General features: G+C 48.2%; 1 protein-coding gene across 1 annotated transcript; it reads left to right on the forward strand.

The window, feature by feature from the left end:
* Positions 1 to 8,240: 8,240 nt before the first annotated feature.
* Positions 8,241 to 10,312, forward strand: LOC148143598 (uncharacterized). Its single transcript, XM_087974391.1, has one exon. The coding sequence runs from the start codon at positions 8,241 to 8,243 to the stop codon at positions 9,543 to 9,545; it is 1,305 nt and encodes a 434-aa protein (XP_087830517.1). The 3' UTR covers positions 9,546 to 10,312.
* The last annotated feature ends 8,826 nt before the right edge of the window (positions 10,313 to 19,138 follow it).

Consider the following 19,138-nt stretch of genomic DNA (forward strand, 5'->3'; position numbering starts at 1 on the left):
GTTTTAAGCTAGGAAATAACTTTAAAGTGTTGTAGTTGACCACAAAAAGAAGCAACAGGGGCATTTCACAATAAAGCTTATAGTATGATAAGAGAAACTGGATAAAAGAACAAGCTGTAACAAACAAGGAACAAAGAATGCAGACAAGGACAGCAGGATGGCCAGATAAGAAAATAACTAACAAGTGAGGTAATCGACTTATGATAGGATGGGAAAAGGGAGGCGTGATTCCGCAACTTGTAAACTGAATAAGAAAGCTAACATGCTCTGTTTTGGCACGCATTTCTGCTTGATTGCAGAAGCGTCTGGTACTTGCAAGACTTAATAAATTGTTCTTGTTTCCAACGCTTTGTCTCACGCTGATTGATTTGTGAGTGAGTTCTGTTTCTCACAATTGGGGGCCTCGTTCCGGGATGCAAAACTCAGACCGCTTGACACTCTTGGGATGCCGGGGAGGTGTACCTCGCCGATTTCGGTGATCTCCGACTCCCTTGCTTGTCGTTCGCGGTTTGGGCGAGTACGATCCGGAATGGGAGATTTATGGCCGGACGTCCAGAAAAATATTCAAAAGCTCAAGGAGTCGTTGCGGGAAGCTCAAAGTGTCTGTGAGACACGGCGTCTGTGTGTGTGTGTGTGAGAGAGCGAGAGAGAGAGAAAGAGAAAGAGCTGTACAGCAACTAGAAAGTTTAACCTGTTGTGATTTGGTTTGAATGCACATTTGTTTGTTGGTGATTGAATGTTTCTGCTTTGTCCCCTGGAGCTCGAGATCCGGGACTGTTTTGAATCTGATTTCTGCTATGGAAATTTTAACATGATTTCTTTTAAGGTTAAGGATTTTACAGATTATAAAATAAAATGTTAACTCCTGTTCTTTTTACAGGTCATGACTGCCTTACTATCAGCTTCTAACTAATCTCTTTTATCCTTACATAAAAGTGATTTATGGAGAACAGTTGAAGTCTCAAAAAGCATATAGTTGGTCAGATTAATCGGACGAGTAAGGTGTCTAGTCAGGACCCTGAAGGGGGTGTGGAAGAGGGTGACACCGGACCTCATTAAGATTAATCAAATTAGCAACAATGGGAGGCACGGGGAGTTGCCTGGGTAACGATCGATCTGTAACTAACGGTAAAGGGGAATATATTTCACCCGACAGTCCTTGGGGGAGAATGTTGGGAAATTGGGAACACAACTCCCAGACGCGGGGGAAAGGTAAGGCTATAATGGTAAATTACTATTGTTGTTTTGTCTGAACTAGAGAAAGTATTAAGGCGCCTGGTATTTTTTTGCCCAAATATGGGTCCGATGAGGATTGGCTGTGTCAAGATCTTAATATATATGTCAATCGGAAAGAAGCGTACAGTCAAAAAGAGTCCGATTATGCGGTTTGTTGGATAGGGAGCACGGGAGTAAAATTATGTCCCATGAATAGGGAGGAATCAGGGAAAGAACAGAAAAAGAATGAACAAGGGAAGCCACAATGGGATCCCTTAACATGTTTGCCGCCCCCATATACTACTCCCCGGAACGAGCCTCCAGCTCCCAAAGTAGAACCGTGTCCAGACACAGAAATGGGAACGGACTGTGAACTAAAAGATGCAGAACCTGGGTGGGGGGGGGGCAGAGTCACTCGAGCCACCACACGTAAAGGAGGGGCAGAGATATTGGAAAATGTAAAATTATGTCCCTTACGAGAGGTTCCGATTGGGGAAGGTACAATCGGATATGTAAACGCTCCCTTAACTAGCAGTGAAGTTAGGGTCTTTACAAAGGAAATGAAAAGTTTAATAGAGGATCCGGTTGGACTAGCCGAACAATTAGAGCAATTCCTAGGGCCTAATTTATATACCTGGGGAGAACTGATGGCAATTTTAGGAACGTTATTTTCAGGGGAAGAACGAGGTATGATTAGGAGAGCAGCTTTATAGGAATGGGAAAACAGGCACCCAGTTGGGGAAGAAGGGGCCCCAGCAGAACAGAAATTCCCAAATGTTGACCCACATTGGGAAAATAATGACAGAGAACACAGGGAGTCAATGCGGGATCTATGAGAAATGGAATATTAGGAATTAAAGAGGCGGCACCAAGATCATAAAGCTTTGTTAAGGCCTTTGAAGTACGACAAGAGAAGGATGGAACCCCTTCTGCATTTCTTAAAAGGCTCAAGGAGGCCACAAGGAAGTGGTTGGGAATGGATCCCGATAATCAGATAGCACAGGGACACTTAAAGGTCCAGTTTGTAACGAAATCATGGCCGGACATACAAAAGAAATTACAGAAATTAGATGGATGGAGTGAAAGACAGATGGAAGAGGTGTTACGAGAGGCACAGAAAGTGTATGTGAAAAGGGAAGACGAGAAGCAGAAACAGAAAGCCAAAATGATGGTGGAGGCAGTAGAAGAAATAACAAAAAGGAGACTGGGGTCAAGGGATAACAGGAAGGGTAGGGGAGGACACGAAAGACAAAGGTCAGATACCTGGGAAAGGAGGCAACAAACCAGAGATAACCACTCTGTTTGTTCTAGCCCTCAGCTTCCACCCCAGCTCCCTGAAAGCCTGCCTTACATCCCTATCCCTCTTTGTTTTGTGGTTAGCACTGCTGCCTCACAGCGCCAGAGCCCCCGGTTCAATTCCCCTCCCACGTCTGCGCGGATATCCTCCCATTTTCCAAAGACGTGCAGGTTAAGGTGAATTGGCCAAGCTAAATTGCTCCGTAGTGTTTGGTGACGGGGAATGGGGCTGGGTGTTTTGCTCTTTGGCGGGTCGGTGTGGACTTGTTGGCCCGAAGGGCCTGTTTCCACACTGGAGGGAATCTGATCTAAAGTTCTGGAATTTATATATTGATGAACTGAAACCTGCAACCCATTCTAAAAGATGAAGGACTCAGCAGCGGTCCAGGTTTGTTCCAAATATTGCATCGGTTGCATGACACTGAGATGTTTTGGTAGTAATTCTGTGTCTTAGGATCCTGCAGCACAGCTACCCGCAGAAGAAGCAGCGCTGCAGAAGCCAGTGCTTCCAAATACACCTGGGTGGGCGGGGTTTACCAGAAGGGGCGGGGTTTAGATTGGAGGGCGGGCGGAGCACATGGGCGGGGCGTGTCTCGTGAGAGGGTCGCGGGCTAGTAGGCGGGGCAAGGCGGCTATCCTGGAGGCGCGCGGCTTTGTAGGCGGTTGCGCGTGAGGGCAGGGGGCGTGGTTTGGCTTGGGCGGGGTCCGCGGCGTAGGGGCGGGGTTTGGTTCGCGAGGTGGAAAGGAGTTTGTGCCCTCGAGCCGGGGCTTGGTATCGATGGGGCGGGTTAACATGCAGCGTTCCAAAGTGCGGGGTGAACGAACTGCGTTCGGAAGGGGCGGGGTTTACGAGCTGCGTTCGTAAGGGACGGGTTAACGAGCTGCGTCCGGAAGGGGCGGGGTTTACGAGCTGCGTCCGGAAGGGGCGGGGGTTTACCATCTGCGTTCGGAAGGGGCGGGGTTTATGTGCCGCTTTGGCGGGGGAAGGGGCGGGACCAGGACCATGGGGCGTGGCCACCCCGAAGCCGGAACTATGCCAGCGGCCTGTTTCCTCCGCTGGAGCTTCGGCTGCAGTAAGTAAGGTAAAGCTTTATCAATATTTCCTTTTAAAAAGTTTGTATTTAATAACCAGTAATGGCTACTCAATATCATCATAAAGTCCCAAAATGCAATTCTTTTCAATCCATAGCAGATAAGCACTAAGAGTTAATTTTCTACGGGATTCAACAGCCTCAGCACTAAAATGGTCTCACAAGGGAACGGCTGTGAATGTTATCACTTGGTGTCCTGTTCACACAGATTCACCGATGCTGAGGCAAACGTTCTTAATTGCCTCACAGCATCCTGTTATCACTTGGTGAGCCCAGGTGTCCCTACCTTTAAGTTCTCTCCTCTTTCTGAGCCTTCCTGCCTCTTTATTTTCTAGTGCAGTAAATGTATTCAATAATTCAGCATTACATTTTAGTCTGAATGTTTAAAGACAAGTTTTAAGGCTATAGACTTTCTCACCCAGATGCCCACACCCTCATTTCTCCCTTTGATTGCACCGAGATCACTGAAAGAGAAGGCTCGTCCAAACGAATGCTCTTCAAGATGGTCCAGCCATCAACATCCTGTAAGCGGCACCACCATCTTCGCAGCTCATCTGGTCATATTTATCATCGCCATCGACACGTGTGGGTGAGCCATCAGATTGCAAAAGGAGCATCTTCTGGGGCAAATCTATATCACTAAGGGACCTCATAAGCATAGCAATTAAATACCTAACAATACCACTACTGACAAACAAACATAGCTAAATTGATAAACCAATTGTACCATGAGCCCGATCTGCAGTTTCCCCAACTGGTCCCTTCAGTCATTCTGTCAAGGAATGCCTGGATCTCTTCTTGTATCTTAGTAATATTGCCAGTGAGATCGGGAATGCCCATAGTGCATTTATCTTGGACAATGGGGAAGACCTTTCCCTCCTCGGCAAGTATATAGTCTAAGGCATACTGATTCTGCACAGAGTAAAAGACACAGGTCTGATAATCCCAGTTTACTCTGTTTCAGAGCCTCTTTAGTCTTATTTCCTCGAATGGTCAGGCGGCAAAAGAGGGAATTGCGGTTCTGTTGACTTGTCACCCCTGCCAATCCTTCCAACCTCAGGGTACTCTGGATTCCCCAGCCTATCGGGTGTCCTGTATTGTCACCCAGTCCCTTGGGATCCTTCCAGTTGGAGCAAGGTTGGCTGAGACTGACCCCTGCATCCTCCTCAGATGTAGGTTCCATCGACTTGTCCACTGGCCAGGACAAGGTACTGTTGTGGGAACAAGGGCTCCGATAGTGACCTTATGAGGGACATCTTTGCCATCCAGACCAAGGAAATTGGTAGCTTTACCTTAGCTGAAGAAATAATAGTCTGGTTTGGTGTATATTAGGGAGAGTTTGTCAAAATAGGTTACTAAAATGTTACAGCAGGGGGTCTGGTCAGGTCTACAGGAGTAAAGGGTTGACGTTTTGCAAGAGGAGTTGCTTGAGTGCTGTAAAAAATGGGCCAAGTGACTCGAGCACTAGCACTGTATGGGAGACAATGGTCCTCAGAATGCTGTTCCCATTGGGCTCTCCCTTAGCTCTATTGTACATGGTCTTGGTGACAGTATCAGATTCTGAAAAGAGAAAAGGCCTATAAATGTGCAAGGGAAGGGTTCCATTCCAGGTCCATGTGCCGCATAAGGCCTGCTGTACCCCAGCCAGTGTTAGGCCAGCTGTTTGTATACACAGACCGGAGGTATTGGAAAGTGATATTTCTCTTCACAGGGTCGGCAGTAGGAAGTCTGATGAATAGAATGGAATCGGGGACTGGGGACGGGTCAAGTAAGTCATCTCCCAATATACAGGAGTAACATACTACTGCCTCTGGGGTGAAGAGCATTCTGTGGGCCTGTATAAATAAGTTGTTTGTGGATTGAGGAGTTTCCCCTATCAGGCTTCCGTTTTCTCGAGTTGGCCCGACCTGCAAAAAGGGATGGTGTTCCTGGGCGTCCTTAAAATATTTACCGTAATAACGGGGTTGATCATTTTTAACCGCACGAGGCTTGCGTCTGCAGGTAAAATCAAAAAAACATGGTAACTCTCGCTGATTTCTACTGTCCAGATGGACCATCTGGACTTTCTGATGTAAGAGTCCATTGCAATAATCAATCTTCATCACGTTCCACATGTCAAAGGCGTCTGGTCCGCACTGGATGACATCTCCTCAGCATGGGTGGTGGATAATCTCTGATCATTCCTGGTCGCATCCATACTTAGTGGCTTTCCCCATCAGGATGTTGTACGTGATCAGAAAGGTGTGGAGATAGGCGATCCCCCACATGTCCCTCCTCTTAGTTCAAGTATCTGTAATAATATTAACATTAGAACAACAGCAAGATTCAAAAACCCAACTGGACAGGGTCCACTCCTTTTGTTGGGATTCCAGGATTCTCTCCTCCTCTTCCCCCATTTGATTGGTGTGGTCAATCAATTTACAGTGGTGCAGGTGGACCCAAGCTGAGCGCCCAGCGACTGTGACCGCTGTATGGGTGGGAAGTAAAACCTGGAGGGGGCCATCCCAACGAGAATGGAGACCTTTGCCAGCCCAGTTCTTGACGAGCGCCAACGAACCAGGCTCTACCCGTGACATGGCTGAAAGGGAAGTAACATCGCTGTAGGCCACATGCTCCTGGGAGTGAAAGGCACGCATCACGTTAGTTAGAGCAAGAACATAACCAATCATTGCTTCGGTCATGTGGTGGAAGTGGACTGAGAAGGGTGCCGAATCGTTCCAAGGGGTACGGAGGGGGTGACCAGAGAGACTCTCAGCTGGAGACAGTCGTGTTTTGCCTGCAGACATGGATCGCATCTGGAATAAGGCCACAGGGATTAGCATAACCAGGAGAGGCCATACTCTGCCACTAATTTGGCAAGTTTAGTCTTGAGTCTGGCTAAAACATTCAACAAGGTCGGCCGCCTGAGGATGATAAGCACCATGCAGTTGCCTACAAATACAAAGCTGGGAACAGAGTTCTCCGTTAATATTACCTACAAAGTTGGTCCATTGACCGAGCTAATGCACGCAGGTATACTGAAGCAGGGAATTATTTCCTTAAACAAAATCTTCACCATAGTCTCAGCAGTAGCATTAGGAGGAGGTTAGGCTTCAATGCACTTCGAAAAGACATCAACAATAAGCAAAACACATTTATAGCAACTCAACTCATTTCTCCAACTCAATGAAGTCCAGTTGAAGTGTCTCCAAGGGACCCTCCAGCAAGGGAGTTCTCGTAGAGATACTTGAACTAAGATGTGGGGGATCGCCTACCCACTAACCTGTTTGATCACGTACAACATCCTGATCGGGAAAGCTACTGACTGAGTATCGATGCGATCTGGAACGATCTAAGATTATCCTGATGTCATCTGGTGCACCAGATCAGACGCTTTCAACGTGGAGTCGCTTGAACGATGGCGTGAGCTACCAGAGGAAGCGGTGGGTGCTGGTACGATGACAAGTTAAAAGGCTCCTGGACTGGCATCTGAATATGAAGGGTTCAGATGGGTCAAGGCCAAGTGATGGCAAATGCAACTGGAGTCACAGACCCTTCGGTCCAACTCGTCCTTGCTGACAAGATAGCCAACCCAATTTAGTCCCAGCTGCCAGCATCCGGCCCAGATAGAGGCCAAGTGATGGCAAACGTGACTAGATTAATTTAGGATATCTGGGCAGGTTGGGCCAAAGGGTCTGTTTCCGTGCTGTGTGACTCTAATTGTCTTCAGTGAAAGCAGAAGTGTGGTTGTGAAGGCTGGACTTTCAGAGCATGTTCTGCCCTGACTGGGAGCAGAAGAGTTTGACTGAAGTGTGTCGGTGCTAATGCCTTGATGTCTCATTTTGCTCTCACCTTCTCGGGGTCATTAACCATTTTGTGTCTGGTCCTTCCTCAAGAAGCTGCGTTGCAGGTTCACCCTGAATTGACACTTTTTTTTTGCTTCCCAAAATCAGACCTGCTCACTCTCAGCAGTATCCCAGTGTTGTGAAAGATATTAACTTTCAGGTGGAGGTATCCAAAATTCAGAGAGATGTCAGTATTGATGTTTTTGCTTTTTCTGCCCCTGTAAGCTCCTGAATCAGCACCTTAAGGGGAATTAGTTAGAGCTGAGTGAGAACAGAGGGGGAGAGAGAGTGGGATGGTGCTTTCAATTTTGTGGAACAACAAAAGATATTCCACAGAAAATAGAATTGCTTGTTCTGAATTTCTACCCTGCACTGATAGTGATGGCTTTTGTAATCTCTTTTTACAGAGTATTTGAAAATCTGAAGACTGAAGTTTCAAAATCAACAGATGAAGGGCTTATGCCCGAAACATTGACTCTCCTGCTCCTCGGATGCTGCCTGACCTGCTGTGCTTTTCCAGCGCCACATTTTTTGACTGACTCTCCAGCGTCTTCAGTCTTCACTTTGATGTCAATGTCTGACTGTCACTCAATCCATCGGGACCGCAACGATTTTTGACTGTGATTTCTGTGAGAGGGATCAACGCTTTTTGGTTCCTGTTTGAGGACGTTTTCAGTATCAGTGGGACTGGACGAGAGCCCCCACTGTTGCAGCGCACTGTGCGTGGAGCCGGACACAGTTATACGGCCTGGAAAGGGGATTTCACGGCAGGGAGGGGCTCTAAACGTGTTTGTGTGCAGCTGAAGCTGTGGCCATGGAGAAACCTGAGGAATCCCGCCCCGTGGAGAAACCGTGGAAGTGTGGCGACTGTGGGAAAGGCTTCCGTGTCCCGTCTGCCCTGGAGACTCATCGGCGCAGTCACACCGGGGAGAGGCCATTCCCCTGCACCGACTGCGGGAAAGCCTTCAGACATTCCTCTTACCTGTTGGCCCACCAGCGGGTCCACACGGGGGAGAGGCCCTTCAGCTGCCCAGAGTGCGGGAAGGCCTTCAGCACATCCTCCCACCTGCTGAGCCACCAGCGTGTACACACGGGGGATAGGCCCTTCAGCTGCCCAGAGTGCGGGAAGGCCTTTACCCAGGCCTCCACCCTGCTGAGGCACAAGCGGGTCCATACGGGGGAAAGGCCTTTCAGCTGTCCCGAGTGTGGGAAGGCCTTCAGCAATTCCTCCACCCTGCTGACCCACCAGCATGTCCACACGGGGGAGAGGCCCTTCAGTTGCCCTGAATGCGGGAAGACCTTTACCCAGGTCTCCAACCTGCTGAGGCACCAGCGTGTCCATACGGGGGAAAGGCCCTTCAGTTGCCCTGAATGCGGGAAGGCCTTCAGCGATTCCTCCACCCTGCGGAGTCACCGGCATGTCCACACGGGGGAGATGCCGTTCACCTGCTCTCAGTGTGGGAAGGGCTTCACCTGCTCCTCCAATCTGCGGATCCACCAGCGTATCCACACGGGGGAGAGGCCCTTCAGCTGCCCCAAGTGCGGGAAGGCCTTCAGCAATTCCTGCGCCCTGTTGAGGCACCAGCATGTCCACACCGGGGAGGGGCCGTTCACCTGCTCTCGGTGTGGGAAGGGCTTCACCTGCTCCTCCACCCTGCAGAGCCACCAGCGGATCCACACAGGGGAGAGACCCTTCAGCTGCTCTCAGTGCTGGAAGGCCTTTAACCACGTCTCCTCCCTTATGACCCACCAGCGTATCCACACGGGGGAGAGGCCATTCACCTGCTCTCAATGCGGGAAGGGCTTCACCTGCTCCTTCAACCTCCAGACCCACCAGCGGGTCCACACCGGGGAGAGGCCCTTCAGCTGCCCCGAGTGCAGGAAGGGCTTCAGGTATTCCTCCCACCTGCTGACCCACCGGCGGGTCCACACGGGGGAGAGGCCCTTCAGCTGCCCAGAGTGCGGGAAGGCCTTTACCCAGGTCTCCACCCTGCTGAGGCACCAGCGGATCCACACCGGAGAGAGGCCGTTCACTTGCTCTCAGTGCGGGAAGGGCTTCACCTACTCCTCCAACCTGCGGAAACACCAGCGGGTTCACGTGCCATCACAGGGGGATTGAAGAAGTCAGCCATTATCGATTGGACTATCAACCCGGATTCCGGGTTTGAATCCCCCCACGACAGATGGCAGAATTAGCATTCGGTCAGAAATGTGGAGTTCGGAATCTAACGATGAGACCGTTTCAGGGAGGGGGTGGTGCGGGGGAGAAAGCCCCCATCTGATTCACTCTCTCCCTCGTTAGGGAAGGGAACCGCCATTGTGGGAAAGGATTCACTCAGTCGTTCCAGCTGCATCCTTTACCCGGTCTGACCTACACGTGACTCCAGGCCCACAGCAGTCTGGTTGACACTACACTGCCCCTTCCTGGCAAATGAGCAGGGAGAAACTTACTTGGAGACAAGGTGTGGGTTGAAATTGCTGAGTGAGGCAATACTTCCTCTGGGTTACGGCTTTACCAAGGATCCGATTACAAAGGGACAACTTGGTGCTGGCCAATAGTAAAGACAGTGAGGGGGGGTGGGACAGGGGAGGTGTGGTGTGTGCACTTTGACCTTGAGGTGCTCAAAAAGCAACTGCTTTTTCTCTGCCTTTTTGCTGGGGGGGATCTGAAGCTGTAACAAAGTTGGGTTGCAATAAAGGTTACCTGATCTTACCACTGGGCTCAGACTCTCATTGAAAGCTTTGAGCTCCAAGAGGTTTTTGTTTTAAAGCTGCTCATTTCTTTCAGCCTCCTGCACTAAGTTTAGAACATAGAACAAAGAACATAGAACAATACAGTGCACAACAGGCCCTTCAGCCCTCGATGTTACGCAACCTGTGAACTATTCTCAGCTCGTTCCCTGACACTATCCCAAAATCATCCATGCGCTTATCTAAGGATTGTTTAAATCTCCCTAATGTGGCTGAGTTGACTACCTTAGCAGGTAGGGCATTCCACGCCCTTGCCACTCTCTGCATAAAGAACTTGCCTCTGACATCTGTCTTAAATCTATCACCCTTCAATTTGTAGTTATGCCCCCTCGTACAAGCTGATGTCACTATCCTAGGAAAGAGTCTTTCACTGTCTACCCTATCTAATCCTCTGATCATCTTATATGTCTCTATCAAATCACCTCTTAGCCTCCTCCTTTCCAATGAGAATGGACCCAAGTCTCTCAGCCTTTCCTCATAAGACCCTCCCTCCAGACCAGGCAACAACCTGGTAAATCTCTTCTGCACCGTTTCCAATGCTTCCCACATCCTTCCTGAAATATGGGGGCCAGAACTATACACAATATTCCAAGTGTTTTGTATAGTTGCAGCGTGATATTGCGGTTCCCCGGAACTCAATCCCTCTACGAACGAAACCTAACACACTGTATGCCTTCTTCACAGCACTATCCACCTGACTGGCAATTTTCAGGGATCTATGCACATGGACTCCAAGATCACTGGCTTCCTGTTATTCTTCCCAAAGTGAATCACCTCACATTTAGCTGCATTGAACTCCATTTGCCACCTCTCAGCCCAATTCTGCTAATCCATCCACCTCTGCCTGCACCTAAGTAATTTTAAAAATGACAAACCGCAGTAGTCCCAAAACAGATCCTTGTGGCACACCACTAGTAACCGGACTCCAGGCTGAATATTTTCCATAAACCACCACTCGCTGCCTTCTTTCAGAATGCCACTTTCTAATCCAAACTGCTAAATCACCCTCAATCCCATGCCTCTGCATTTTCTCCAACATCATACTATGTGGAACCTTTACGGAGGTCCATGTGCACCACGTCAACTGCCCTATCCTCATCTACATGCTTGGTCACCTTCTCAAAAAACTCAATAAGGTTTGTGAGCCACGATCTGCCCTTGATGAAACCATGTTGACTATCTGAAATCAAATTGTTGCTTGCTAGATGATTATAAATCCGATCTCTAATATTCCTTTCCAAAAGCTTTCCTTCAACAGAAGTAAGGCTCACTGGTCTATAATTACCTGGGTCATCTCTGCTGCCCTTCTTGAACAAGGGCACAACATTTGCAATCCTCCACTCTGGTACTAAGCCTGTAGACAATAACAACTCAAATATCAAAGCCAAAGGCTCTGCTATCTCCTCCCTCGCTTCCCAGAGAAACCTCAGATAAATCCCATCTGGCCGAGGGCACTTGTCTACTTTCACTCCTAGAATTGATAACACCTGTGTGCAACTAACCTTGATCCTTTCGAGTCTAATATCTCGTACCTCATTCTTCTCCTCTACAATATTCTCTTCTTCCTGAGTGAAGACCGATGAGAGATATTCATTAACACCTCTCCAATCTCCACAGGGCCCACATTCAACTTCCCACTTCTGTCTTTGATTAGCCCTATTCCTACCCTAATCATCCTTTTATTCCTCACGTACCTATCGAAAGCTTTAGGGTTCTCCTTTATTGTATTTGTTAAGGACTGCTCATGTCCTCTCATTGCTCTTAACTCTCTCTTGAAATCCTTCCTAGCTAATCTGTGACTCTCCATCGCCTCATCTGAACCATCTTGCCTCATCAACACATAGGCCTCCTTCTTCTTTGTAACAAGAGATGCAATTTCTGTTGTAAACCACGGTCCCCATTACCTTATCACTTCCTCCCTGCCGGACAGGACATACCTATCAAGGACACACTATATCTGTTCCTTAAACCAGCTCCACATTTCAATTGTTCCCATTCCCTGCATTTTGCTACCCTATTCTATGCATCCTAAGTCTTGCCTAATTGCATTATAATTGCCCTTGCCCCATCGATAACTCTTGACCTGTGGCATGTTCCTATCCCTTTACATCGCTAAATGAAACCTAACTGAATTATGGTCACTCTCTCCAAAGTGTTCACCTTCCACTAAATCAAACATCTGGCCTGGTTCATTTGCCAAGCACCAGATCCAGAGTGACCTCCCCTCTTGTCGGCCTTCGACATACTGTGTCAGAAAGCCCTCCTGCGCACACTGGACAAAAACTGATCCATACGAAGTACTAGAGTGAAAGCATTTCCAGTCAATGTTGGGGAAGTTAAAGTCCCCCATAATGACCACCCTGTTTCTTTCACTCCTACCCAGAATAATTTTGCTAATCCCCTCTTCCACCTCCCTGGATCTCTGCGGAGGCCTATAAAAAAAACTCCAAGCAGTCTGACCTCTCCTCTCCTGTTTCTAACCTCAGCCCACATTACCTGAGTAGATGAGTCCTCATCAAAAGTTCTGTCAGCCACCGTTATATTATCCTTGACTAACAAGGCCACGCCTCTCCCTCTTTTACCGCCTTGGCTGTTCTTAATGAAAGATCAAAACCCTGGAACCTGCAACATCCATTCCTCACCCTGCTCTCTCCATGTCTCCGAAATGGCCACAACATCCAAGTCCCAGGTACCTATCCGTGCTGCAAGCTCACCGACCTTATTGCGGATACTCTGGCGTTGAAGGAGACACACTTCAAATCACTTCACTGTCTACCAGCACATTCCTGTGACCCTGAAATCCAGTCCCTGTCCTTCCTACTCTCATCCTCCTGTGCATTGCAGCTACACCCCCCGGTTCCCATCCCCCTGCTGAGCTAGTTTAAACCCACCCGAATAGCACCAGCAAATTTCCCACCCAGGATATTAGTACCCCTCTGGTTCAAGTGAAGACTGTCCTGTTTGTACAAGTCCCACCTTCCCCAGAATGAGCCCCAATTATCCAAAAACCTGAAACCCTCCCTCCTGCACCATCCTTGCAGCCAGGTGTTCAGCTGATATCTCTCCCTATTCCTTGCCTTGCTATCACGTGGCATGGGTAACAAACCAGAGATAACCACTCTGTTTGTTCTAGCCCTCAGCTTCCACCCGAGCTCCCTGAAATCCTGCCTTACATCCCTATCCCTCTTTCTGTGGGAGATTAGAAATGTTTTTGCAGATGGGTGAGGGGGTGTAGTAGGGGGAAGGGAAGGGGAATTCTTGTAGCATGTAGCATACGTAAGGCTACGACTTTAATGAATATAATGGGTCTTTTAAAGAAAATAGTTTTAAGCTAGGAAATAACTTTAAAGTGTTGTAGTTGACCGCAAAAAGAAGCAGTAGGGGTATTTCACAATAAAGGTGAAGTATACTGATTCCATAATAAAGTGATTCCGCAATTTGTAAACTGAATAAGAAAGCGAACAGGCTCTGTTTTGGCGCTCATTTCTGCTTGATTGCAGAAGCGTCCAGTACTTAGAAGACTGTAATAAATTGTTCTTGTTTCCAAGGCTTTGTCTCAGGCTGATTGATTTGTGAGTGAGTTCTGTTTCTCACAATTGGGGGCCTCGTTCCGGGGTCCAAGACTCAGACTGCTCGACACTCTTGGGATGACCGGGGAGGTGCACCTCGCCGATTTCGGTGATCTCCGACTCCCTTGCTTGTCGTTCGCGGTTTGGGCGAGTACGATCCGGACTGGGAGACCCTGGAAACAAGGCGGGCAGACGCGGCGGGTTAGGTCGGGCAGCTCTTGTGCACAGGACCCGGGTAGGGAAAGGTCTTAAAGGATATATCCGGGTGACCGGGGGCAGCGGTATTTGCTGCAAGAATTGCTGCGGGACGGGGCACACCGAAATGACCAGGTAACTCTGTGCACAGACCAAGGTCAGAAGAGGGACCTTTTATGTCTTGCCTTGGTGGTCAGGACATATAAAAGTATGGGGAATTGGTGATATATAAAATTAAGCATATGTCAATGGAAAACAGCCAGTGTCAGAAGGGCTAGTAGTTGAAGGGCTACTGAGGATGCCCTTCATAACTAACTTATGACCAGACATCCAGATGAATATTCAAAAGCTAGAGGAGTCGTTGCGGAAAGCTCAAAGTGTCTGTGAGACACGGTGTCTGTGTGTGTGTGTGTGTGAGAGAGAAAGAGCTGTCCAGCAACTAGAAAGTTTAACCCGGTGTGATTTGGTTTGAATGCACATTTGTTTGTTGGTGATTGAATGTTTCTGCTTTGTTCCCTGGAGCTTGAGATCCGGGACTGTTTTGAATCTGATTTCTACTATGGAAATTTTAACATGATTTCTCTTAACGTTAAGGATTTTACAGATAATGAAATAAAATGTTAACTCCTGTTCTTTTTACAGGTCATGACTGCCTTACTATCAGTTTCTAACTAATCTCTTTTATCCTTACATAAAAGTGATTTATGGAGAACAGTTGAAGTCTCAAAAAGCATATAGTTGGTCAGATTAATCGGACGAGTAAGGTGTCTAGTCAGGACCCTGAAGGGGGTGTGGAAGAAGGTGACACCGGACCTCGTTAAGATTAATTAAATTAGCAACAATGGGAGGCACGGGGAGTTGCCTGGGTAACGATCGATCTGTAAATAACGTTAAAGGGGAATATATTTCACCCGACAGTCCTTTGGGGAGAATGTTGGGAAATTGGGAACACAACTCCCGGACGCGGGGGAAAGATAAGGCTACAATGGTAAACTATTGTTGTTTTGTCTGGACTAGAGAAAGTATTAAGGCGCCTGGTATTTTTTGACCCAAATATGGGTCCGATGAGGATTGGCTGTGTCAAGATCTTAATATATATGTCACTCGGAAAGAAGCGTACAGTCAAAAAGAGTCCGATTATGCGGTTTGTTGGATAGGGAGCGCGGGAGTAAAATTATATCCCATGAATAGGGAGGAATCAGGGAAAGAACAGAAAAAGAATGAACAAGGGAAGCCACAACAGGATCCCTTAACGTGTTTGCCGCCCCCATATACTACTCCCCGGAACGAGCCTACAGCTCCCGAAGTAGAACCGTGTCCAGACACAGAAATGGGAACGGACTCTGAACTAAAAGATGCAGAACCTGGGGTGGGGGGGGGGGCAGAGTCACTCGAGCCACCACACGTAAAGGAGGGGCAGAGATATTGGAAAATGTAAAATTATGTCCCTTACGAGAGGTTCCGATTGGGGAAGGTACAATCGGATATGTAAACGCTCCCTTAACTAGCAGTGAAGTTAGGGTCTTTCCAAAGGAAATGAAAAGTTTAATAGAGGATCCGGTTGGACTAGCCGAACAATTAGAGCAATTCCTAGGGCCTAATTTATATACCTGGGGAGAACTGATGGCAATTTTAGGAACGTTATTTTCAGGGGAAGAACGAGGTATGATTAGGAGAGCAGCTTTATAGGAATGGGAAAACAGGCACCCAGTTGGGGAAGAAGGGGCCCCAGCAGAACAGAAATTCCCAAATGTTGACCCACATTGGGAAAATAATGACAGAGAACACAGGGAGTCAATGCGGGATCTATGAGAAATGGGAATATTAGGAATTAAAGAGGCGGCACCAAGATCATAAAACTTTGTTAAGGCCTTTGAAGTACGACAAGAGAAGGATGGAACCACTTCTGCATTTCTTAAAAGGCTCAAGGAGGCCACAAGGAAGTGGTTGGGAATGGATCCCGATAATCAGATAGCACAGGGACACTTAAAGGTCCAGTTTGTAACAAAATCATGGCCGGACATACAAAAGAAATTACAGAAATTCGATGGATGGAGTGAAAGACAGATGGAAGAGGTGTTACGAGAGGCACAGAAAGTGTATGTGAAAAGGGAAGACGAGAAGCAGAAACAGAAAGCCAAAATGATGGTGGAGGCAGTAGAAGAAATAACAAAAAGGAGACTGGGGTCAAGGGATAACAGGAAGGGTAGGGGAGGACACGAAAGACAAGGGTCAGATACCTGGGAAAGGAGGCAACAAACCAGAGATAACCACTCTGTTTGTTCTAGCCCTCAGCTTCCACCCTAGCTCCCTGAAAGCCTGCCTTACATCCCTATCCCTCTTTGTTTTGTGGTTAGCACTGCTGCCTCACAGCGCCAGAGCCCCCGGTTCAATTCCCTCCCCCCCGCCGTGCCGCGTCTGCGTGGGTTTCCTCCCACAGTCCAAAGACGTGCGGGTTAGGGTGAATTGGCCAAGCTAAATTGCTCCGTAGTGTTTGGTGACGGGGAATGGGGCTGGGTGTTTTGCTCTTTGGCGGGTCGGTGTGGACTTGTTGGCCCGAAGGGCCTGTTTCCACACTGGAGGGAATCTGATCTAAAGTTCTGGAATTTATATATTGAGGAACTGAAACCTGCAACCCATTCTAAAAGCAAAGCAGCGGTCCAGGTTTGTTCCAAATATTGCATCGGTTGCATGACACTGTGATGTTTTGGTATTAATTCTGTGTCTTAGGATCCTGCAGCACAGCTACCCGCAGAAGAAGCAACGCTGCAGAAGCCAGTGCTTCCAAATACACCTGGGTGGGCGGGGTTTACGATCTGCGTTCTGAAGGGGCGGGGCTTACGCGTCGCCTTGGCAGAGGAGGGGGCGGGACCAGGGCCAGGGGTCGTGGCCATCCAGAAGCCGGTAGTGTGCCCGCGGCCTGTTTCCTCCGCTGGAGCTTCGGCTGCAGCAAGTAAGGTAAAGCTTTATCAATATTTCCTTTTACAGAGTTTGTATTTAATAACCAGTAATGGCTACTCAATATCATCATAAAGTCCCAAAATGCAATTCATTTCAATCCATAGCAGATCAGCACAAAGAGTTAATTTTCTACGGGATTGAACAGCCTCAGCACGAAAATGGTCTCACAAGGGAACGGCTGTGAATGTTATCACTTGGTGTCCTGTTCACACAGATTCACCGATGCTGAGGCAAACGTTCTTAATTGCCACACAGCATCCTGTTATCACTTGGTGAGCCCAGGTGTCCCTATCTTTAAGTTCTCTCCTCTTTCTGAGCCTTCCTGCCTGTTTATTTTCTAGTGCAGTAAATGTATTCAACAATTCAGCATTACATTTTAGTCTGAATGTTTAAAGGCAAGTTTTAAGACTATATACTTTCTCACCCAGATGCCCACACCCTCATTCCTCCCTTTGATTGCACCGAGATCACTGAAAGAGAAGGCTAATCCAAACGAATGCCCTTCAAGGTGGTCCAGCCATCAACATCCTGTAAGCGGCACCATCATCCTCGCAGCTCATCTGGTCATATTTATCATCGCCATCGACACGTGTGGGTGAGCCATCGGATCGCAAAAGGAGCATCTTCTGGGGCAAATCTATATCACTAAGGGACCTCATAAGCCTCGCAATTAAATACCCAACAATACCAATACCGACAAACAAACATAGCTAAATTGATAAGCCAATTGTACCATGAGCCCAATCTGCAGTTTCCCCAACTGGTCCCTTCAGTCATTCTGTCAAGGAATGCCTGGATCTCTTCTTGTATCTGAGGAATATTGCCAGTGAGATCGGGAATGCCCATAGTGCATTTATCTTGGACAATGGTGCAGACCTCACCCTCCCCGGCGAATATATAGTCTAAGGCATACCGATTCTGCACAGAGTAAAGACACAGGTCTGATAATCCCAGTTTACTCTGTTCCAGAGCCTCTTTAGTCTTATTTCCGCGAATGGTCAGGCCGCAAAAGAGGGAATTGCGGTTCTTTTAACTTGTCACTCCTGCCGATCCTTCCAACGTCAGGGTACTCTGGATTCCCCAGCCTATTGGGTGTCCTGTATTGTCACCCAGTCCCTTGGGATCCTTCCAGTTGGAGCGAGGTTGGCTGACACCGACCGCTGCATCCTCCTCAGACGGAGGTTCCATCGACTTGTCCACTGGCCAGGACAAGCTACTGTTGTGGGAACAAGGGCTCCGATGGTGACCTTATGAGGGACATCTTTGCCATCCAGGACAAGGAAATTGGTAGCTTTACCTTTACCTTAAGAAATAATAGTCTGGTTTGGTATATATTAGGGAGAGTTTGTCAAAGTAGGTTACTGAAATGTTACAGCAGGGGGTCTGGTCAGATCTACATTGGTAAAGGGTCGACGTTTTAGATTAGATTAGATTAGATTACTTACAGTGTGGAAACAGTGATGAATAGATTGGAATTGGAGACTGGGGACAGGCAAGTAAGTCATCTCCCGATAGAGAGGAGTAACATACTACTGCCTCTGGGGTGAATAGCATTCTGTGGGCCTGTATAAATACGTTGTTTGTGGATTGAGGAGTTTCCCCTCAGTCCACACCGCCCTGCCGAAGCGCAACCCACCCATGCCCCTACACATCTACCCCTTATCGAACACTACGGGCAATTTACCATCGCCAATTCACCTGACCTGCACTTCTTTGGACCGTGGGAGGAAACCGGAGCACCCGGAGGAAACCCACGCAGACACGGGGAGAATGTGCAAACTCCACACAGTCAGTCGCCTGAGGTGGGAATTGAACCCGGGTCTCTGGTGCTGTGAGGCAGCAGTGCTACATTGTGCCACCGTGCCGCCCACGGTGGCACAGAGGAGTCGCTTGAGCGTTGTAAAAATGGGCCAAGGGATTCGAGCACTCGCACTGTATAGGAGACAATGGTCTTCAGAATGCTGTTCACATTGGGCTCTCCCTCAGCTCTATTGTACATGGTCTTGGTGACAGTATCAGATTCTGAAAAGAGAAAAGGCCTATAAATGCACAAGGGAAGGGTTCCGTTCCAGGTCCATGTGCCGCATAAGGCCTGCTGTACCCCAGCCAGTGTTAGGCCAGCTGTTTGTATACACAGACCCGAGGTATTGGAAAGTGATATTTCTCTTCACGGGGTAGACAGTAGGAAGTCTGATGAATAGATTGGAATCGGGGACTGGGGACGGGGCAAGTAAGT

Source organism: Chiloscyllium plagiosum, unplaced genomic scaffold (genome assembly GCF_037043375.1).
Source record: "Chiloscyllium plagiosum isolate Xiang-an unplaced genomic scaffold, Cpla_swu_hap1 HiC_scaffold_27, whole genome shotgun sequence".
NCBI lineage: Eukaryota > Metazoa > Chordata > Chondrichthyes > Orectolobiformes > Hemiscylliidae > Chiloscyllium > Chiloscyllium plagiosum.